Source organism: Lutra lutra, chromosome 12 (genome assembly GCF_902655055.1).
Source record: "Lutra lutra chromosome 12, mLutLut1.2, whole genome shotgun sequence".
Lineage (NCBI taxonomy): Eukaryota > Metazoa > Chordata > Mammalia > Carnivora > Mustelidae > Lutra > Lutra lutra.
Window position 1 is genome coordinate 64,956,956 of NC_062289.1, and position 24,149 is coordinate 64,981,104.

General features: G+C 42.4%; 1 protein-coding gene across 1 annotated transcript in view; it reads right to left on the bottom strand.

Moving 5' to 3' along the window:
• The window catches only part of CRKL (CRK like proto-oncogene, adaptor protein), a 43,156-nt gene that overhangs the window by 17,721 nt on the left and 1,286 nt on the right, over positions 1-24,149 (bottom strand). The window contains exon 2 of the mRNA XM_047697060.1: positions 10,702-11,167. Within this exon, the coding sequence (XP_047553016.1) occupies positions 10,702-11,167 (466 nt within the window). The remainder of the gene's footprint in view (positions 1-10,701; positions 11,168-24,149) is intronic.

Here is a 24,149-nt window from a genome sequence, read left to right on the forward strand (position 1 = left end):
CATTCTTAGATATGACATCAAAAGCATAAGCAGCAGAAGAAAAATCAGGTAAGTTGGATTTCATCAAAATAAGAATATGCATCAGGGCACCTGGATGGCTCAGTCGGGTAAGTGTCTGCCTTCGCCTCAGGTCATGATCTCAGAGTCCTGGGACTGAGTACTGCGTTGGGCTCTCTGCTCAAGGGGAGCTTCCCTCTTTCCCTTTCCTTCTCCTCCCTGCTCATGTGCATGTTCTCTCTCTCTCTCAAATAAATAAAATCTTAGGGAAAAAATGTGCATCAAAGCACACTACCAAGAAAATGAAAGGAAAACCTACAGAAGGGAAAAAAATTTGGAAATCATGTATCTAATAAGAACTTAATATCCAGAATATATAAAGGACTTTTCTTAAAGCTCAACAACAAAAAACAATCCAATTAAAACATTGGCAAAGGGGGGGCCTGGGTGGGTCAGTCATTGGTATGCCTTTGGCTCAGGTCATGATCCCTGGACGCTGAGATCAAGCCCCGCATCGGGCTCCCTGCTCAGCAGGAAGCCTGCTTCTCCCTCTCCCATTCCCCCTGCTTATGTTCCCTCTCTTGCTGTGTCTCTCTCTTGTCAAATAAATAAAATTTTTCTTTTAAAGATTTTATTTATTTGACAGAGAGAGATCACAAGTAGGCAGAGAGGCAGGTGGGGGGGTGGGGAGCAGACTCACTGTTGAGCAGAGAGCCCAATACGGGGCTTGATCCCAGGACCCTGAGATCATGACCTGAGCCTAAGGCAGAGGCTTAACCCACTGAGCCACCCAGGCGCCCCAAATAAATAAAATCTTAAAAAAACAAAACAAAACAGGGCGCCTGGGTGGCTCAGTTGGTTGGACAACTGCCTTTGGCTCAGGTTGTGATCCTGGAGTTCCAGGACTGAGTCCTGCGTGGGGCTCCCTGCTCAGCAGGGAGTCTGCTTCTGACTCCCCCTCTGACCTTTTCCCCTCTCATGCTATCTCTGTCAAATAAATAAATAAAATCTTAAAAAAAAAAAACAACTAAAATCTTTAAAACAAAAACAGAAACAAACAAAAAGTGGGCACCCACTTGAGTATTTTCCCAAAGATATAAAAAATGGCCAAGAAGCACATGAAAAGATATTTGATATCATTAGTAATTATAGAAATGCAAGTCAGAATTTTAAAAATGGAAAAATAGTAAGTGTTGGTGAGGACATGGAGAACTGGAATCCTTGTGCACTGCTATAAAATGGTGCAGCTACTGTGGAAAACTATGGTGGGTCCTCAAAAAGTTCAGTATGGTTACCATATGACCCAGCAACTCCTCGCTTAGGTATATACCCCAAAGAACTGAAAACAGGTATTCAAACAAAATATGTACATGAATATTCATAACACTATTCTCAACAGCTAAAAGGTGAAAATAACTTTGAGGTCACCTGAAGAATGTATAAACAAAATGTGATGTATTGATACAATGGAGTATTATTTGGCCATAAAAAGAATGAAGATACAGGCTACCACATGGATGAACCTTAAAATATTATACTAAGTGAAATAAGCCAGTCCCTTGGGGTGCCTGGGTGGCTCAGGGGGTTAAGCCTCTGCCTTCAGCTCAGTTCATGATCTCAGGTCCTGGGATCAAGCCCCACATTGGGCTCTCTGCTTGGCGGGGAGCCTGCTTCCCCCCTCTCTTTGCCTGCCTCTCTGCCTACTTGTGATCCTTCTCTGTCAAATAAATAAATAAAATCTTAAAAAAAAAAGTAAGGGAAATAAGCCAGTTCTGAAGGACAAATGCTGTAGGATTCCATTTATATGAGGTATCTAGAATAGGCAAATTCATATATACGGAAAGGTTAGAGCTTACCAGGCCCTCAGGAGATGAGGAATGGGGAGTTATTATTTAATGGTTACAGAGTTTCTGTTTGGGGTGATGAAAAATTTTGGAAGTAGACAGTGGTGACAGTTGCACCATTATGAATGTAACTAATGCCACTGAATTGTACACTCAAAAATAAATTCCATTATATATATTTTACAATTAAAAAAAAAGAACATGCCAAGACTAGTGAATTGTATGGTTTAAATGAGTAAATTGTGTAATATATAAATTATATCTCAAAAAAGCTGCTTAAAAATAAGACTGTGGGGGCGCCTGGGTGGCTCAGTGGGTTAAGCCGCTGCCTTCGGCTCAGGTCATGATCTCAGGGTCCTGGGATCGAGCCCCGCATCGGGCTCTCTGCTCAGCAGGGAGCCTGCTTCCTCCTCTCTCTCTGCCTGCCTCTCTGCCTGCTTGTGATCTCTCTCTGTCAAATAAATAAATAAAATCTTAAAAAAAAAAAAAAAAAAGACTGTGGGCTGAGTCCTAGCTCTGCCACATATTACCTGTGAGACTATCAACAAATTTACACAAACCTTAAGTTCTAAAGGGGTAAAAAGGGACTGGTGCCACCTACCCCATAAAACAGCCATAAAGACTAACTAAAACACTCTCTAGGAAGCCCCTACCTGATGGTTCTTCTTACTCAACAGCTACTATCACATATAGAAAACTAAGGTCAGCATAATGACCAGGCTCAGACAGGCCTTGCCTGAACCATGCCAGGGCCTTGATTTCATGATATTCTCACCCAATTATACATTAGGGAAGCAGAACAAAAGTCTTTTAGAGATTATCCTCTCTAATTCACAACCCAATGAGAACATGATAGGTTAGAAGAAAAAAAATGTTATGAAAAATACAAGAAATTTCTGGGGCGCCTGGGTGGCTCAGTGGGTTAAGCCGCTGCCTTCGGCTCAGGTCATGATCTCAGGGTCCTGGGATCGAGTCCCACATCGGGCTCTCTGCTCAGCGAGAAGCCTGCTTCCCTCTCTCTCTCTCTCTCTGCCTGCCTCTCCGTCTACTTGTGATCTCCCTCTGTCAGGTGGATGAATAAAATCTTAAAAAAAAAAAAAAAAAAACAACAAGAAATTTCTAAAATTCTAAAGGACTTTCTAAAGATTCCTACTTTTGATAAAGCATTGTAACTAAGGAAAAAAGACACTTTTGGTACACAAGTAGAGTAAATCGAATTCATAAAACTAGGTATTTTTAAAAAAAGATTTTATTTATTTGATGGAGATCACAAGTAGGCAGAGGCAGGCAGAGAGAGAAGTGGGGAGGGAAGAAGGCTCCCTGCTGAGCAGAGAGCGCCATGCGGGGCTCGATCCCTGAGATCAACCCTGAGATCACGACCTGAGGAAGGCAGAGGCTTAATCCAATGAGCCACCCAGGCGTTCCAAAACTAGATACTGTTAAGCAAAACCAACAAACATCAATGACAGAAGGGTGGAGAAGGACCCTGCCAGTCCTGATGAAAAGCCGAGATTCTTAACAGATGAATATGAGCTTGTGGACATCTCTAACAAACCTTGGTGAGAAGGGGGATTATTGCTGGAATGTGACAGGAGGTAAGACAGAGCGGCCTTGTTATGTTAGGAGGCTCTGACCCTGCACAGATCTCCAGAGCTGAGTCAGATGTTTGATGATGAACACGTACAGACCTGACATCACTGTGGATATATATACTACAGGTGACAAAGCCAGAGGAACTCACAGATGATCCCTGACAGGCTGAAAAATACAGCTAGTACTACTGAAATCTAGTTTTGCTTTGCACACAACCTGATCTCAGCTGGTAGAGCAATCAATGAAGAAACTGCTAATGTGAATTTAATTCTAACCAATGAAGCAAAACCAACTGGTTGAAGTAGAAACCTGAGAACTCCAGGCCAGTCAGTGAAGGAAGTGGTGCCATGGTCCTTAGAAAGATTCAGAAGATCTGGAAACCAGACGTAATCCAGCGACTAGGGGTTTCAAAATGGCGAGAAGACAATCAAGAAGAAATATGAACACAATCACAGATGACCCCAATGGGAGTCAATAGCAAGTATCTTGCGAATGCTGGTGAACTCACACAAAGAACTCTGAGCATCATAAAAAAAGAACAAGCACCAAAGATGAAAGGATGTCCTTATACTGATAAGACAGATATCTAAGTATAGACCAAACACACTGGCACGCAGAAATGAGAGTCCAACTCTGGTCACCTGCCACAGAACATTACAACACAGGACACTGGTAGACCTACAAAGGGTCAAGTTTCTTGGTTTTGTTAAACAGGGACAATGACGGATTCTATAAAATGTAAAAGGCGAGCATGAAATCAAACCTGGACAAAATTCTGAATGTAATTAGCAAACAGATGGTATCTAGAAGGCAGTATGGGCTCAACCAAGAACAAGTCATGCCAAACAAACCTCATTATCTTTTTTTAGATATGCGACGTAGATCAGGAAGGGCTGCAGAGGAGGACTTTAGTACAAAGATCTGGATCGTGCTTTTATGACATCTGCAGTTTACATGAAACTAAGTGGGGTGATTAATATGCCAGATGACATAATAACGATTTTAAAAGATTCAGATAACTGTACAGATGGTGTATGACAAAAAAAGAAACGCAACCTCCTCCCAAACCTGAAGAGGGATGACTGTAGGGTCACACACGAGAGTCTAAACACTGGGCTAAGCAAATACAGGAACTGGACCCGTAGCTGTTTCTCCCTGGTGGAGAGCTAAAAGGAATCACATGAGACTATATTCTAGAACTTGCACAAGGACAGAGACCTTTGTTTCTTTCACTACTGAACTCGAATCTCCTTAACAATGTTTGCCACAGGGGTACCTGGGTGGCTCAGTGGGTTAAGCCTCTGCCTTCCACTCAGGTCATGATCTCAGGTTCCTGGGATCGAGCCCCACATCCGGCTCTCTGCTCAGCAGGAAGTCTGTTCCCCCCACCCCCGCCTGCCTCTCTGCCTACTTGTGATCTCTATCAAATAAATAAATAAAGTCTTTTTAAAAAACAAAAACAAAAAACAATGCCTGCCACATTGTAAGTATTCCATAAACCTTTGCTGAAGAAGTGTTTTTGGAGGTGCCCAACCTGAGACCAGAGGGCCAATGGATTTAGATGCTGCAGAAAGCTAAAAGCATTAGGAAGCTGGGCGGACTGAATGATCCATTACTTCAACATGCCTTTCTTCCTCATCCTGAGTCACCTGAAGTTTCACTTGCAAACCAAGAAAATGTTATTCGTCCCCCACAGAATCTGTTCCACCGACTCTGATTCCCACAGATCCCTACTGTCACCAACTTTTTTTTTAAACTAAGTAGGCTCCATGCCCAGCATAGAGCCTAATGTGGGGCTCAAACTCACGACCCTAAGGTTCAAGACCTGAGCTGAGATCAAGAGTTGGATGCTTAACTGAGCCAGGCACCCCTCACCAACTGTTTTCTTAAGCCATACCACAGGGGAAAGTTCCACCAACGTTCCATTTAGATGCTTAGAGCGCCTGGGTGGCTCCATAGGTTAAGCAGTTGCTTTCAGCTCAGGTCATGATCCCAGGGTCTGGGGATCGAGGCCCACACTAGGCTCCTGGCTCAGCAAGGAGCCTGCCTCTCCCTTTGCCTGTCCTTCCTTCTGCTTGTGCTTGCTCTCCCCGCTACGCCATGTCAAATAAATAAATAAAATCTTAAAAAAAAAAAAAAAAAAAGATGCTTGGATTCAAATTTTTCATACAGCAAATAATCATACAGGTGTGCAGCCCCAAAGTTAAGGACAATGCTAAGAAAGTTCCTTCCATTCTTTTCTAGTCAGGAAAGTGTACTGGAATTGAAGTGTGTGAGAATGATAATGATAGGGAGGGAGATTCAAGGATTTACTTTAAATTATTTAAAAATCAGTAAAAAGGTAAGTAGCTTGCAAACTTCAGAACTGCCATCAGTTGTGAGAAATTGGCTATTTTATGCCTCGGTGAAGGCAACATAAGAAAACTATTCATCTCCTCAGCCTAGCCCTTGATGACATGTTAACAGCCCCCTTCCTCTCCTTTGTGCTGCTTTTGCCCAACATACTGCACACTTGCACCAACCTGCAGCTACTTGGAGGTACTAAGTCTTGTTCACGTAAGCTCTTCCCTCTGCCAGGAATGTCTCTCTGCACTTCACCCAACTGACTTCTATTCATCCTTCAAAATTAAGTTCAAGGGTCACCTCCTCCAGAAAGGCTTCTCAGACAAATACCCACACTTCCATCTTCTACTTCCCCATTACCCACTCTCCCTCCTACTCTGCGTTATTAGAGCACTTAGCACACCACTATCTCTAGTCTCTCACTAGGTGGTAAGAACCTTGGTGGTAGGATCCTACAAGATGTCCCTCACAGGTTGGTTGCATGAATGATTAATGAACAAACTCACTTCAACTTTCAGAACAAGGATGCCTTTAGACTCTAAAGAATTTAACTTGCCCAAGATCACACCACAGAAAGCCACAACTTGAATGCAGGTCTGTGATCATTCCCTGACCATCTTGCTTTTCTGCACCCCAGGTACCAAGTATTCCTTTTTCAAGTTAAGTCCCAAGGGTCAACTCACTTCTTGAGAAGAGGTGAGCAAGAGAGAAAAATAGCTGAACATAGACCTGTTTTAAAATCTCTCTTTATGGGCACCTGAGTGGCTCAGTCAGTTGGGCGTCTGCCTCTGGTTCAGGTCATGATCCTAGAGTCCCCGGATCGAGCCCTTCATCAGGCTCCCCGCTCAGCAGGAAGTCGGGTTCTCCATCGCCCCTCACCCCGCTCTCATGTGCGTGTGTGCACTCTTTCTCTTGAATAAATAAAATCTTTAAAAATAAATAAAATCTCTCTTTACTTGCAGGAATGTTCTTTTCAAAGTCAAGTTTTATGAAAAAAGTGTGAAATAATTCATGAAATAAAGTTCACCTAAGCCCTCATCGTTCTAACACCATCAAGGGAAATAAGGAAGCATCAATTACTGGCACATTTTGTCCTACTTATTTTACCTTTCTTATTTTAATACTTTTCCTGGTAACCTAATTGCAAAAGTCTCAAGAGAGTGTTTTTAACAAGATCAGACAAGCATTAAGTTCTAGAAGATAACGTAACTCACAGAACTATTTACTTATGCTATAGCCAAAAGTCTCATTTAAATATACAGAATGAGAAATACCATTAAATGGAATTTGCCAAAAGTTTATTTCTCAGGTCCCCCTTACACTCTTCGTGAAACACCAAAGCAAGTCTTTGATGAGACTTACATAGCTGGGGTAGTGTCACAAGGAGACTCAGATATGGAGACCTCTTTCTGGGGTCTGAGAAACAAGGAGAGCTGCCTAATGGCCAAATATGTGGGTTATCTTAAAATATACATCATTAACCAGGCTCTTAATCCTCATCTAGTCTAAGGCACCTACCCACATATCTGCTCACCAAACTCTGAATGATCTCCTTTATGGGCACCTGGGTGGCTCATTCAGTTAAGCAGCCAACTCTTGATTCCAGCTCAGGTCATGATCTGAGGGATCTGAGATCTCCTGGGATAGAGCCCCATGTTGGGATTCCCTGCTGAGTGGGCAGTCTGCTCAATGATTCTCCCTCTCCCTCTGTGTCCCCCTGTCCTGCCCCAGCTTGTGTACATGTGTGTGCTCCCTCAAATACATAAATCTTTAAAAAAAGGAAAAAAATAAATGAACGATCCCCTTTATAGTACCTGGTCTCCCACTCTGCAAACCCCCCGCCCCCATGCACACTCTGAGCAACGCAAAGGAGATACAGGTTTTGTTTGTTTTTTTAAAGATTTTATTTATTTGACAGAGACAGCCAGAGGGGGAGTGGGAGAGGGAGAAGCAGGCTTCCTGCAGGACAGGGAGCCCGATGCAGGGCTTGATTCCAGAACTGTGGGATTATGAACTGAGTTGAAGACAGACGCTTAATGACTAAGCCACCCAGGCGCTCTGAGATACAGTTTCTCAAATGCACGCACATCTTAGAGCTGGAGGTCAACAGGCAGGTGGCCTAAATGGAGTAAGGCTTTAAACCCTAGCTCAAGTAAGAGCCCAATTCCTGACTTCCTCTCTGAAACCTGGAATTCTGTCTGGGTGCCTCGACCCCCGTGTGTCTAACACGTGTGAGTCACAACAACTCTCTGAGTCCTAGCTCTGTATTCCTACGATGAGATAAGAGATGTGAAAGGAAGATTTTTAGAGCCCAGAACACCCCATGTAATTTTAGGGTGCTGATGTATGAACTAGGCTAAAGGTGTATACACGTGCAGGGGCAGGTCTGTGTGGGGATAAGAAAGCTGGAAGGCCTACTCAGCCAGGATTCAGCATCGTTTCTTTCCTGTTCCTCCACTGGGAAGCATTGAAAGCATGTGGGTCCTCCCTAGACCTGGTTCCCTGCCACAAGCCTCAGCAGCTCACTCCTTCTTTACAGCCAATGTGAGAGGGAGAAGTAATGAGACTCTGAAACACACCTTCAGGTGTAGTTCACTTGGACATTACTCTTCATCCAGAGAAAATGGAGGATAACCAATGGAAAAAACACACACACAAAATCAATGCTAGCTTTTATCTGCGGACAGCCTGCTCTGTGGGTTAAGTTCTGTTTTTGTTTGTTTGTTGTTGTTGTTGTTTTAAAATTTTATTTATTTATTTGACAGAAAGAGATCACAAGCAGGCAGAGAGGCAGGCAGAGGGGGAAGCAGGGTCCCCGCTGAGCAGAGAGCCTGATGTGGGGCTCGATCCCAGGACCCTGAGATCATGACCCGAGCTGAAGATAGGCTTTAACCCACTGAGCCACCCAGGCACCCCTAAGGTCTGCTTTTTTGAGGCAACAGACTCCATTACTTCATCCTTCCATCATATATCTAAGTTGTCTCCCAACCCTGCCCTACTCTGACCTTGGAGTGAACACAGAGAGAACAATCCCTAGCTTAATCTCAGCTTCTCCAACATATATGCAATTTAATAATACCAACAAAGAGTATTCAACTGTAATTTTATGATACTTATTTACTTAGTAGTCTGCAGCTCATAAAACATTTTCACAACTTATCAACAAGTGAAAGAACTAGGATTTGCGGCATCAAATTCCATGTTTTGACACGTCAGTATTTAGGGCCCATCTCACTGCACATATTTTATACCTTACAAATAATATGAAAAATATACTGGACTGTTCTAAAAATATGAAATTAAAAAAAAAAAATCTTTTTTTCCCCTTAAGTAGGCTCCACCCACACCCAGCATGAAGCCCGACATGGGCCTGAGATTGAGACCCAAGCTGAGATCAAGAGTTGGACACTTGGGGTGCCTGGGTGGCTCAGTTGGTTGGGCGACTGCCTTCGGCTCAGGTCATGATCCCAGAGTCCCAGGATTGAGTCCTGCATCAGGCTCCCAGCTCCATGGGGAATTAGTCTGCTTCTCTCTCTGACCTTCTCCCCTCTCAAATAAATAAAGAAAATCTTAAAAAAAAAAAAAGAAAAGAAAAGAAAAAGAAAAAAGAGTTGGGACACTTAACCGAGCTATCCAGGCACCCAAAAAATCTATTTTTCAAATCCCTCTGTTCTTGCTGTGGGGTTTATGCTCATTTACGGCCGTCACTCTAGGTTTATCAGATGTCTCATCAAACTTCTACTTTCTGTGATACAGTTTTATGCCCTCAACAGGCTTATCAACATTGGTCTTCAGGACTTCTTGGTTGAAAGCCACAGTTATATGCTAAGCTTTGCAAGAATCTCAAAAAAAAAAAAAAAAAAAAAAAAAAAAAAAAATCTAGTAAGGTCTGAGATGTTTTTATTTATATTTGGTTAAAGATTTTATTTATTTATATGACAGAGAGAGACACAGTGAGAAAAGGAACATAAGCAGGGGGAGTGGGAGAGAGAGAAGCAGGTTTCCTGGTGAACGGGAAGCCGGATGCAGGGCTCAATTCCAGAACCCTGGGACTATGACCTGAGCCAAAGGCAGGTGCTTAACGACTGAGCCATACAGGTGCCCCTGAGATATTTTTTTTTTTTTTTTTTTAAAGATTTTATTTATTTATTTGACAGAGAGAGATCACAAGTAGACGGAGAGGCAGGCAGAGAGAGAGAGAGAGGGAAGCAGGCTTCTTGCTGAGCAGAGAGCCCGATGTGGGACTCGATCCCAGGACCCTGAGATCATGACCTGAGCCGAAGGCAGCGGCTTAACCCACTGAGCCACCCAGGCGCCCCGCCCCTGAGATATTTTTAATTAAAGATTTACTTATTTATTTGAGACAGAGCGAGCGTGTGGGTACAAGCAGGGGGAGAGGGAGCAGCAGACTCCCCACTGAGCAGGGAGCCCAACATGGGGCTCAATCCCAGGACCCTAGAATCATGATCTGAGCAGAAGGCAGACATGTAACTGACTAAGCCACTCAGGCACCCTGGTCTGAGATATTTTAAACTTTTATCTTCTGCCTAGCTGAAGAGGAATTTTAAGACACTTACTCGTATTTCTCCTTAATCACGATGTTAGAAATATGGAACTGTACAAGTGGCTGTATGTCCACCTGTATGCTGATTTCATCTCTATGTCATGGGTCTCTATTAACCATCGTCTATTCTTACTGGGGAGAAAACCAACTACTACAAGAGACTACACCTTGGGAGAAACAAGGAATAGGAGAGGACAAAAGAGTCATGTGGGACATTCATAGTGGATCTTCCAAAATCACCCAGCCATCTTACTCCCCTGAATAGAACTTTAAATGAGCAGTTGTTACTTTGCAGAAACAAAATTAAAAGAATGAAAACCGAATGTCAAAGGACCCAAAAATCAGCCCTGTAAAATTTACCTCTAATGCCAATGCAGTCTTGTCATAAGCACAGGGTACTCTTTTCTGGATGGCTTTTGCAAAGACAGGTCCATTCTGTGTAGATGGCAAAGGGTTGATCGCTGCCCCAGGAGTACTGGAAACTGCAGGTAGAGGAGTTGTGGTCTGAGGTTGAGCATAGGCATGAGCAGGTTCTGGGATCCCGTAACTATTGGAATTCCTATTCCCATGCTTTCCATGTGGTGAGGATCTCACAAGCTTTTCAACATAAGGAACAGGAATCATCCCAATCCGGCCATCCTTGTTCCGGGCGCTCCACCACTGTTCTTCGGGCTTCTCTATTATCACCAGGATCTCACCCTTTTTAAAGGGCAGGTCTTCAGCATCGTTCCCAGGAAAATCATAGAGAGTCCGTACATATTCCAGATTTTCTTCTGCTGTAGGCAGGTTGGGTGCTGATACAGATCCCATTGGTGGGCTTGGGTACCTTCAGAGAGAAAGAAAATTAACTCTAATAGAAAAATCCTACTCAGTACCAGTGTTTGTCAAACTTTTATGTAAACCATTCTTCTCTATGATGAATTATTTCCCTGACTAATTCTCAGTAGTTAAGAAGGTTCTGACACTTTCATGTTCTGCAGTTTGTATTGTCTCTGAACAGACCTTGTTAAATCACATGTCGAGTGCACACACATACACACACAACATCTCTGTTTCACACTAACTTTTTGTTTACACAGAGATACAAGTGATCTGAATTTATTTTAAAAATCCTGAGGGGCGCCTGGGTGGCTCAGTGGGTTAAAGCCTCTGCCTTCAGCTCGGGTCATGATCCCAGGGTCCTGGGATCGAGCCCCGCGTCGGGCTCTCTGCTCGGCAGGGAGCCTGCTTCCCTTCCTCTCTCTCTGCCTGCCTCTCTGCCTACTTGTGATCTCTGTCTGTCAAATAAATAAATAAAATCTTTAAAAAAAAATAAAAAATAAAAATCCAGAATAAGTTCAGTAGCTGCCCTCCTTAGGACCCTGCCACAGGACCTTCCTTAGGACCCTGTCAGACATTTTTCCTCCTGGTTGTTATCTATGGCATGCTTCCTGCACACTTCCCTGGGCATCCAAAAAGAAAATGACGACGGCTTCAGTTTCTGTGTCTCTCAAAATACAAAAACCAGAAAAGGGTTTATACACCATATTGCATGTTATGCATAAATCATTACCTGATCATCAAAATGAAAACACAGGGAACTTTTCATAGCAGAACTCACAAGCAAGAGCTCTCATCAAAGTGTCAGTCCATAGACACCACCACACCCCTCTGCTGTGCACAGGAGATCAGCATGTATTTGACAAGTAAGCTGCAGAATGCCCTCCCAGGGTCAGTTATAAGAGTGCAGTCCCTGTTCTCTCCCTGTCTGTAATGCCTCTTCTTCAAAAGAAGTATAGAAGTCTCTATTCACCTAAGAAATGTTCTGAGAAGTTGCAAATACATAAACTTTTGGGAAAAAAAAAATTCTCTACCATTTGTTCCCTCCCACCACTTAACTTTTCTAAAGCAGAGAATCTACACCAGAGTTATAAACCCTGGGCTTCATCCAAAGAGTCTGCACCTATGAAGTGACTACACCTGCAGAACCATCACCAGAGCCCAGTTCTAGAGTAGTCTTGAGGGAGAGTAAGCCAGGATAGGAAATGCCTATTTAACCACTGTCTATGCTTTCCAATTTATCTTTTTTTTTTAAGATTCATTTATTTATTTGACACAGAGAGATCAATCACAAGTAGGCAGAGAGGCAGAGTGGTGGGAGGAGCAGGCTCCCCGCAGAGCAGAGAGCCCAATGCAGGGCTCAATCCCAGGACCTTGAGATCACAACCTGAGCTGAAGGTAGAGGCTTAACCCACTGAGCCACCCAGGCGCCCCAGTTTTATCTTTTTTAAAAAGATCACTTATTTTTTAAAAAAGCATTTATTTATCTACTTATTTGAGAGAGAAAGAGCCCACAAGCAGGTAGAGGGGCAGAAGGATTATGAGAATCCTCAAGCAGTCTTCCTGCTGAGAGGGGAACACAACACAAGCCTCAATCCCAGGACCCTGAGATCATGACCTGAGCCGAAATCTAGAGTAGGCTGCTTAACCAACTAAGCCACTCAGGCACCCGTTTTATCATCTATTAGCTCATGTCCAGTCTTTTCCTTCCCTCCAATTAATGATCTAAAAAGTTACTTCATATTACAACATGATCTCTTATGTTTAAATATTTTAATTAATTTTTTTCTTTATAAAAAAAGCTACCATGTTACAACATTCAGCAAAAAAGGAAAAACAAGGGATGCCTGGCTGGCTCAGTTGGTAGAGCATGCAACTCACCTGGTTCTGAGTTTAAGCCCTGTGTTGGGTATAGAGCTTACTAAAAAAAATAAAATAAAATCTTGGGGTGCCCGGGTGGCTCAGTGTGTTAAAGCCTCTGCCTTCATCTCGGGTCGTGATCCCAGGGTCATGGGATTGAGCCCCACATCGGGCTCTCTGCTCAGCGGTGAGCCTGATTCCCCCCTCTCACTCTGCCTGCCTCTCTGCCTACTTGTGATCTCTCTGTGTCAAATAAATAAAATCTTACAAACAACCCCCTTCCAATGAAAGAGAAAAAAAAAGTCCTACAGCTCCTGCCCCATCATAGCTACCTTTTCACCCCTTCCACTAGCCAAAATTAAGATTATTTATTTGAGAGAAAGTGCTTGCACTCAGGGAGAGGGACAGAGAGAGAATATCTAAGCAGACTCCCACTGAGCATGGAGCCCAAAGCCAGGCTGAATCTCATGCCTCTTGAGATCAGGACCTGAGCTGAACCAAGATTTGGACACTTAACAGAGAGAGCCACGCAGGCACCCAAACTTTATGGCTTTCTTAAAAGAGTCTTGTTTATGCCCATGCTGGTTTTTCTGCCAAATACCACACCACAGGTGTTTCCTTCTATCACTGGTCTACGTGATCATTTATTTACCTCTGTCAGGATGACATGTCAGTCTGTGAGCCTGCAGGAACTAAGCATCCCTGTGTTTCTGGATTTTTAGTTTTTCTTTCTCCCTATTTGATCATCAACATCACAAAGTCTTTTTAACATAGTTTTTTGATATTCAATTTTTTAAGGTGGCGGGGGAGACAGGGAGAGAATCTTAAGCAGGCTCCACACACAACACAGAGCCCAACCTGGGGCTCAATCTCAGGAATCTGAGATCATAGTGGAAGCCGAAACCAAGAGTCAGATGCCCAACCAAATGAACCATCTCAGTATTAGATTTTTTGTAAAGCCTAGATTTCCAGATTAAAGAACAGAGCCATTTTCATGGCCCTTGGTACACACTGCTACACTGTTTTCCAAAAGGCAGTCTTCATAATTTGGCAAAACTTCAATCTTTTAAATGTAAATGACTAATTTAATATAGTATACTGACAACTGAATTAACAACAGTCTATGTATTATGCCATGGTGATTAGGAGCTTGATTTAAAACCTCTAGAATCTCAGGGGAGGGTCTGCTTCTCCCCCTCCTTCTGCTGCTCCCCCTGCTTGTGCTCACTCACGTTCTGTGTCAAATAAATAAGTAAATAAAATCTTATAAAAACAAACAAACAAACAAACAAACTCTGGTGCAGCTGGGCATTAAGCATCTGCCTTTGGCTCAGGTCATGATCCCAGGGTCCTGGGATCAAGCCCCGTATCAGGCTCCCTGCTCGGCAGGGAGCCTGCTTCTCCCTCTCCCACTCCCCCTGTTTGTGTTTCCTCTCTGCCTACTTGTGATCTCTGTCAAATAAATAAATAAAATCTTAAGGAAAAAAAAAAAGAGATAGCAGGAGTAGCAGCAGGAACAACAGTAATAAGAGTTGACACTTACTACCTGTACCAAGCACTGTTTGCAGTCCATACAGATTTTAAATTATTTCATCCTCTCAGCAATCCTATGATTATCTCCATCTTACATATGAGGAAGCCAATGCAAACACAGGTTATTAGATTTGCACTCAGGCAGTCTGGTTCTAGAGTATTCACTCATAATCAGTGAGCTAGTCAGCCTTAGGAATAAATCCTGCGTCTTTTGGGTGCATGGGAATTAACATCAGATTGTGTGTGAACATGCACAATAGTTCCTGGTTGTTGCTGAGCACCCGGATCAGCTCCCCACTCCTACCCTCTTTAAGGTACACCTTGCCTCTATTTCAAGGGCCACAGACAATCTGTAAGAAGTTTGGGTAATACTACATAAATCTCAGATACTTTACTAAAAGCACCATCAGTTCCACCTCTGACCCCATCCAAGGGTATTTCATTGTTCGTATACTTAAAAAGTTAAAAGCAGTTAGGTTTTTGGTTTTTTAAAAGATTTTATTTATTTATTTGACAGAGAGAGAGAGATCACAGAGAGGCCGGGAGAGAGAGAGGGGGAAGCAGGCTCCCCACTGAGCAGAGAGCCCGATGCGGGGCTCAACCCCAGGACCCTGAGATCATGATCTGAGCTGAAGGCAGAGGTTTAACCCAGAGCCACCCAGGTGTCCCAAAAGCAGTTAGTTCTACAACACAAACTAAGAGGACACTAGTACAGTTTCAGTGGGGATTAACAGTAATGAAATTCATCTACCCAGGTATCCACTAGAATTACTACATACTGAGAACTTGGGAGACAATGAATTAAAACCAAGTTCTTGCTCTTAAAAGACTGACAATTTAGCATAGTTAGAGACTGGAAAACAAAAACACAGGCAAAAGAGTAACTAATGTACCATGACAGAAGCTGATAGGGTTGAGGAGCACTCAAAGGAAGGAATGAGTTCTGTTAAGGAGCAGGAAAACAGGCAAAGAGGCAATGCACTAGAAGCTGAAGACTAGCCCTCTTTGGAATTGAAAGATTTTGTTGAAGACAGCATTACATATATCTGGATTCTAAATCAGAACAAGACTAGAAGCCCAAAGGTTCAAAATGCTCCCTTTCCCAGGTTCCCCTTAACTCACAGGGCACACTGCTCATTCCTATAAGCACAAACCAGGAACTTTGCTGGTAAGGCCCTCGAGGTTGACAAACTTTTTAAAAGACTGGTCTGTGTTTGAGGTTTTGCAGACTACACATATGGCTTATGTTATATATTCATCTTTCTTTAAAATACAACCTTTCAAAAATATAAGAACCATTCTTAGCTTCAGTACACTATACAAAAACTTGAGTCTGGCCTACGAGTCCGCAAACTATGGCCTGTAGGCCATTCAGCCTACTGTATACTTTTGTAAATAAAGTTTTATTACACCACAGCCAAACTCACTCATTTACAGTATTGTCTAGGACTGCTTTTGTGCTCTAAGGGAATAGTTGAGAAACTATGAGAGCCTATATGGTCTAAAAGCTTAAAATATTTACTATCTGCCCCCTTATTGAAAGTTTGCTGATTCATTGTCTAGATTACTGGGTTAAAAGAGCAGAGCATGCTTTTCAACTTTCAATACATCCCTGGTGAGGAGATGTATGCAAATCTGACAACGATGGAGGGATAGCTTATACTTTCTCCACGATTATACTGCTATAATGACAATAATGATTATACTGCTATAATACTGCTATAAAGAGGCATGCACAGATATCCCTAAATTTCACATCAATCTCCCAGCCGCATATCCCTGACATAAATACCAAAGTCTTCCACCTGATACCCTTAAACTCCTGTATTCATCAAAATTTGCTGCAAATTACACATAAATTCCACTGTAGACATGAAACCATGATGATGCCAGGGCAGATTATCTTGCTCTTTTTATTAGGTCCCACAGCCCAAAGTAATATGTAACATAAAACTGTAACAATTCATTGTTTCTCATTTTGATTTGTTCAAGACTGTAAAAGAGCACCTGTAAACTCCTCTTTAAATTTTACATACAAAGAGGGGTGCCTGGGTGCCTCAGTCAGTTAAGCACCCGTCTTTGGCTCAGGTCATTATCCTGGAGTCCTGACACTGAGCCCCATGTCGGGCTCCCTGCTCAGCGAGGAGTCTGCTTCTCCCTCTGCCCCTCACCCTGCTTGTGCGCTCTCTCTCAAATAAATAAATAAAATATTTTAAAAAATAAATTTTACATACAAGGCGTTTTCTAAGCCTATTCAAATACTCTAAGACCCAGGCTTCTCCCTGTCTTATGCCTATAGTCCACAGCGTACTGAGTAGGAAGTCCCTGGATGACTAACTGGAAATTGGCTTTTCCTACCTAGTCAATGAACCTCCTCTCCTTTAGGTAAAAAGCACTCTCAGCTTCATGTATGAAGCACAGATAAAACACTGTCTTTAAACCTAAGCGTTAATATCTTCTAAGCCTAAAATTTCCCTCATGCAAAAGAAGGAATACAACCTCTGAGAAGAGAATTTCAAAGGTACTGGTAATCTAGTTTTTTAAAGGGGTCACATGGGGGTGCCTGGGTGGCTCAGTGGGTTAAACCTTCTGCTTTCCGCTCAGGTCATGATCCCAGGGTCTTGGGATCGAGCCCTCCATCGGGCTCTCTGCTCAGCAGGGAGCCTGCTTCCCTTCCCCTCTCTCTGCCTGCCTCTCTAATTGTGATCTCTGTCAAATAAATAAATAAAATCTTTAAAAAATAATAAATAAAGGGGTCACATGGGTATTAGTGAATTGTCTTATTATAAACACGTATATACATATTCTCTTGTATATATGAAAGCATTTCACAGTAAAAAGTTGAAAAACAAAACAAAATTCTTTTTAAAGACTTATTTATGGGGGTGCCTGGGTGGCTCAATTAGTTAAGTGCATACTCTTGGTTTTGGCTCAGGGCATGATCTCCCGGCCCTGGGACTGAGCCCAGCATCAGGCTCCCTGCTCACTGGAGTCTGCTTGTCTCCCTCTCTCTCTGCTTGCTCTGTCTCACTCTCAAATAAATAAATCTTAAATATATATATATATATATTAACATATATTTATATTATCCTTGTATATAATATATATAAAATATTTTATATAATATATAATATATATACATAAAGTTTGTATTATAATATAAATATGTATACATATAAATATATAAATATAAATATACGGACTTGAGAAAGAGAGTGTCACAAGTTGGGGGGGCAAAGGTAGAGAATCCTCAGGCAGAGCTGAGCCCCCACCATCTTTTTCTCCCCTCCTCACCTCTTCTTTCAAGCCTTCGCTGACCCCTCAGTTGCTCATTCTTGCTTTTAAGCTCCCAAGGTATTCTATTTTAACTTGTTCAATATACTGAACTTCTCAAGAGCTAAAACCCAAGATAACTCCCATTACATGCCTTGAGACTAGTACTGGGCTTTGGTTTAGAGTAGGCTCAAATACAGTGAAATTCCTGCTAATAAAAATAAAATGCCAAAGACATAGGGAAGCATTTCCCGTTCCTGTTTCTTTTTTTTTCTCCTTCTGAAAACACAGAAACTTCAGCACCCCAATTCCCTATATCTGGTTTAATTCTGTTATATAGACAAAGAAATCCTGTATGTCATTTGGTTTGCTGTCCAAGCCTCTTCAGCTCACCACTGTTTCATCCATGCTCTCAGTCATCATTCCAGACTAGTTGCCACATGCCTAATGGCCCCACCTTACTTGGTATGATCTTAGCTCTGATTCTAAAATAATCTGAACTCCCACTAATAAGCACTGTCCCCTTTTACTTATCAGGAACAACTAAAATATTTTAGCCTGAAGGAAACCTAGAAATAATCTAGTCCAACTCTTTAGGTCAAAAGAAAAAATTCTTTCTACAGTTAAAAAAATATCTTCATTTGAGTCTTAAATAAGAGAAAAGTCACAAATCAAATGGCTACCAGTATTTACATGCCCTGGGAACACAACTCTTAACTGGGCAAGCTTCCACTCCCAGCATAATGACCATGTTCTTGTATCTTATCTGAATCAAATTCAGATGATTTAAACTGCTGGTAAAAGGAAAATCAAAGGTTTATTCACAGTACCAAATTCTATGCTAATCAAAATTACCAGTAATCTCCTCCACTCCTAATTCTAGAAGTCCAGATTTGAGTTCCCTCAAATATTTAGAAAAGGGGATGTGGGTGGTGTGACCATGTGGGGGCATCTTCTGGTCCATGCAGGGTTTGGCTTCTGCTTCACAGGTGGGAAGGCCCTCTTCTGGGCACTCAGGTTAAGCTGGGCATCCTTTTTCAACTATTCTATCATAGTAGACAGCATGGAAATGGCCTTTTAAGAAAAATCTCAGCACCAGTTTGCCTGGGTGGCTCAGTCAATTAAGCGTCTGCCTTCAGTTCAAGTCATGACCTCAGGGTGCTGGGATTGAGTCCCACACTGGGCTCCTTGCTCAGAAGGGAGCTTGCTTCTCCCTCTGCCTGCTGTTCCCATTGCTTGCGCTCTCTTCCTCTCTGACAAATAAATAAATCTTAAACAAACAAACTCTGCACCAGTAACCTTCTCAAGAATATGACAGGGATTGTTGATTCAATGTTAGTTCTGTGTTACCAAGTACATGAGATGTGCAATGTCTGTTGACAAAAATCAAAGATTTTCTCTAAGGGTCCACTTGCCTCAGTTAAAAAACTTTACTTCTCAGCTCTTCCTCCTAGCCTTCATATAGCTGCATAAGCTAAAGCTAGAGAATTATATAAACAAAGCAAGCTATGCAAAACACAGCTTCTAAAACACAGGAAAATGGCTTTCATATCTAAACAATTTACTTAGGAACCTTCTGAAACATTGTTGTTAAACTGGAAATCACCTCCATTAAATAAAAAAACACCAGCACTTACCTGAATGTTTTTTTTTTGAAGATTTTATTTATTTGTCAGTGAGTGAGAGAGAGAGAGAAAGAGATAACAAGCAGGGGAGCACCAGGCAGAGAGGGAAAGGGAGAAGGAGGCTCCCTACTGAGGAGCCTAATGGCTCCCTGAGGCGGGGCTCGATCCCAGAACCCTGGGATCATGACCCCAGACAAAAGCAGACGCTTAACCAACTAAGCCACCCAGCAGTCCCTACCTGAATATTAACTGTAACTTAGTGAACAGGTCTTTTTTTTTTTTTAATTTTATTTCTTTGACAGAGACAGATAAGAAGTAGGCAGAGAGGAAGGCAGAGAAAGGAGGAAGCAGGCTCCCTGCTGAGTAGAGAGCCTGATGTGGGACTCGATCCCAGGACCCTGAGATCATGACCTGAGCTGAAGGCAGAGGCTTTAACCCACTGAGCCACCCAGGCGCCCACTTAGTGAACAGATCTTAAAAATATTTATAGTCAAATAAATTGGAGGTGAAAACCACCACGGGTTTTATCTATCAGAACTATAATATAAAAATTACACCTACATCTGCGATGCCTGGTTGGCTGGTCTGGTTAAGTGCCGAACTCTTGGTTCTGACTCAGGTCATGATCTCAGGGTCTGCTTGTCCCTCTCCCTCTGCTCCTCCCTGGCACTAGCTCCCCCTCTCATAAATAAAATTAAAATCTTAAAAAAAAAAAAAATTTACAACCACATTCTGCAAGAATCCTTTAGGGCCACTCAATCAACAAAAGCCATCTGACATGATATATGACACTTTTGGGGGGTTAAATTTAAAATCCACCACAGAGGGGCGCCTGGGTGGCTCAGTGGGTTAAGCCGCTGCCTTCGGCTCAGGTCATGATCTCAGAGTCCTGGGATCGAGCCCCGCATCGGGCTCTTTGCTCAGCAGGGAGCCTGCTTCCTCCTCTCTCTCTGCCTGCCTCTCTGCCTGCTTGTGATCTCTCTGTCAAATAAATAAATAAAATCTTAAAAAAAAAATAAAAAAATAAAATCCACCACAGAAACACCACAGACAAATACAAAAAGCAATTAATAAGATAAACTGAGAGGACACAAAGTTACAAATGTACCAAGTCATCTTTGTTTCTTCCTTTCTCTTCCCTCACCATATTCCTTCCCACCAGCAACATCAATCAACTCCAAAACAGGGACCTTCAAGTCACAGCTCTACATCAGTCTATATGACCTGTGACAAATACATCATCAGCCACCATCCTTTTGCACCCAGATAACAGTGACAACTCCAGATCACTCCTGTGCTTCAAACTCCTTCAATGGCACCCACTGCATCTGAAATAAAATCCAATTGCCTTGGGGCGCCTGGGTGGCTCACTGGGTTGAGCCTCTGCCTTCGGTTCAGGTCATGATCTCGGGGTCCTGGGATCAAGTCCCAAGGCTTGCCTCTTCTCTACCCTTAGATAGCTTCAGGCTTTCCCTGATCACACTATGTCAGGTAGGTCCCTCCTATTATATTCTCTCTGCTCAGCCTCATTTCCTTCATAGCATTTATTAATGTTGTATTTCATTGTTTGTCTCTTCCAATAAAATGGAAGTTCTATTGTGGAGAAAGTACGCTGGCCATCCATTGTTCTCAGTCCCCATCACTGGGATATAACTCTTGTAAATATTTGAATAAAAATATAAAACTAGGGGTGCCTGGGCTACTCAGCTGGTTAAGTGTCTGCGTTTGGCTTGGGTCATGATCCCAGGGTCTGGGGACAGAGCCCCACATTGGGCTCCCTGCTTAGTTGGGAGTCTGCCTCCTCCTCTCCATCTGCCTCTCCCCCAGCTCATGTTCTTTCTCCCGTGCAGGCTCTGTCTCTCTCAAATAAATGAAAAAAAAATTTTTTTTAAATTCAGAGAGAGACACAGCAAGAAAGGGAACACAAGCAAGGGGAGTTGGAGAGAGGCAGAGAGATAGAATATCCAAGGAATATCCCCAGGACCCCAGGATCACAACCCAAGCTGAAGGCAGATGCCCAACAACTGAGCCACCCAGGCGCCCCTCAGATAAAATCTTTTCTAAAAAATATAAACTAAATGTTGCGGAACATTCCAATAAAAAAGATCAGACTGGAAAACAAACACCAGTCCTTAAGTTCCAAGGAAGTCATACAATTATAATTTTTCACTAAACAAAATTTTAAAAATGAACTTTCAGCAAAAGGGTACGAAACTCTAGCCTAATGAGCGCAGTTTTGATGCCTAAACCACTTAAAATATCTTGTTTGAGGTGTGAAGAGGCATTAAACTGACTTCCATTTGGCCAAGACTTTACAGGGTACCTCTAGTTTTCTATAAAGTCTGAAAACCAATCAAACCAATCTTCGAATTTTAGGCTGGGGGAGAAAATCCAAAGATTAAGAAAGTAAATTCAGTCCGGATCGAATTCAAACAGAATTGTGATCACTGTCCTGAGATACCAGTGGAATATAAAAACCTAAATTGGGCGCCTGGGTGGCTCAGTGGTTTAAGCCGCTGCCTTCGGCTCAGGTCATGATCTCGGGGTCCTGGGATCGAGTCCCACATCGGGCTCTCTGCTCAGCAGAGAGCCTGCTTCCCTCCGTCTCTCTGCCTGCCTCTCTGTCTACTTGTGATCTCTCTCTGTCAAATAAATAAATAAAAAAAAAATCTTTAAAAAAAAAAAAATAAATAAAAACCTAAATTACAGCAACATGCCTGGGGCAGAAAGTGAAGAGGAGGAGAAACAATTACAGCTGCGTGTAAGTGGGAGGGTCAGGGAAAGGCCCTATTATTTGAGGGGCCTGGAACGGCAGTTAAGATTTTTTTTTTTTTTTAAGATTTTATTTGATAGAGATTACAAGTAGTCAGAGAGGCAGGCAGAGAGAGAGGGGGAAGCAGGTTCCCCACTGAGCAGAGAGCCTGATGTGGGGCTCGATCCCAGGACATTGAGACCATGACCTGAGCCGAAGGCAGAGAGAGGCCTTAACCCACTGAGCTACCCAGGCGCCCCAGCAGTTAAGATTTCAATAGGTGAGGTGAGGAGTGGGGTGGGGTTAAGCAGCCAACCTAGAGCCAGGAGCCCAACCAACAGCTGGAGCAAAGGTACAAAGGTGTGAGAAGGTAGGCAGGAACAGCTACCAGGGATTAAATGAGTTGCTTAATGGGACTGCACTAAAGGAAGAACAAGGTGGGGACGGGGAGGACAGGCATCCAAAACAGAAAAGTTATGTCTGGTATCTGGAAAGGCCCATGTATGAAAAATGTGGAGTTGTTTTTGTTGGTAATGAAAGCCACCGCAGCATACCCCTTTTTCTCTCTTAGAAGGAGATCAAACCATTTACTCGCACATTCTGAAACAGAACAGTATTGTAATACCTGTCACCTCAAAGCAAGCACAATGCCTTGCACATAGCACGGCTTAATAAATGCCTGAAATTAATGCTATTAATTAATCTCTATGAGTTGGAAAAGTAATTCACTGAAATATATTAAAAATCTCATAGCTGGTTCTAATATTTTCTCCAACCCCTCATAACAGAATATACTGTGCTCAAAGTTGACTCCAATTACCAGCATCTCTGGGGACCTGGAGATTTCACCAATCAGATTCTTGGTGCCTAGGTCTTTGTTATACACTATTTGATTTATATTCACTTTCTCCCAGTTTTTAAAGTCCATTTAGTTCAGCAGTTAATCTTACAGTCATTATACTGTCATGGCTTTGTTTCCTCTTATTCCACAGAAGCAACACTTACCCATCTAGTGGGTGCTCCTTAATTATCATAGCTCTTAATGGTTAAAGCTCAGAGGACTATCTTCTCAGCAAATCTATAAAGTCAGAAACACCTCATTCCAAAAATGAGCACCCTATCCTTTAAAAACATAAGTTCAAGAAGCAAAATGGACAGTAAAATACCTTTCATTTAAAAAAATTCCAGGAAATTTCTTCAGTTCAAATTTGGCATAATTTAAATAAAAGAAACGTAATAAAACACTGAAGACAAATTAAAGCAAATCATCAAATAAAATAATGCATTTTACTTGGAAAAGAGGACCTGGATGCTTAACTTTACTAAATCATTTAGACTTACAAATGTACAAAATGTACGTCTTAAACTAGGATAGAATTAAGAAGGTGTAGCTCAGGGGCGCCTGGGTGGCTCAGTGGGTTAAGCCGCTGCCTTCGGCTCAGGTCAAGATCCCAGGTCCTGGGTTCCGGCCCCACATCCCACGCCCCACATCCCACATCACCCCACATCCCACATCGGGCTTTCTGCTCAGCAGGGAGCCTGCTTCCTCCTCTCTCTCTCTGCCTGCCTCTCTGCCTACTTGTGATTTCTCTCTGTCAAATAAATAAATAAAATCTTAAAAAAAAAAAAAGGTGTAGCTCAAAAATTTCCCTTTGTTATTAACATTCTAGCTTTATTACTCCTTAGAATTTAATCAAATGGATTTCTGGCCTACTAATGGTCCAGCTTGGGGTAAACTACAAAATAAAAACTCAAAAATATATCCTCGCTGAAGCCGGTGCACCTTCTGTAACTACAAAACAAAAGGTGTCTGGTGTAATTCAAACCTGGCACCAAGGTATCAATATACAGTTCTGATATTTAATTTTTTTTAAAAATACAGTTCTGATATTTCACCGTTAAAGGTTTTGTAGCTATAAAGACTCAGGCATTTTCATTTGTTGACT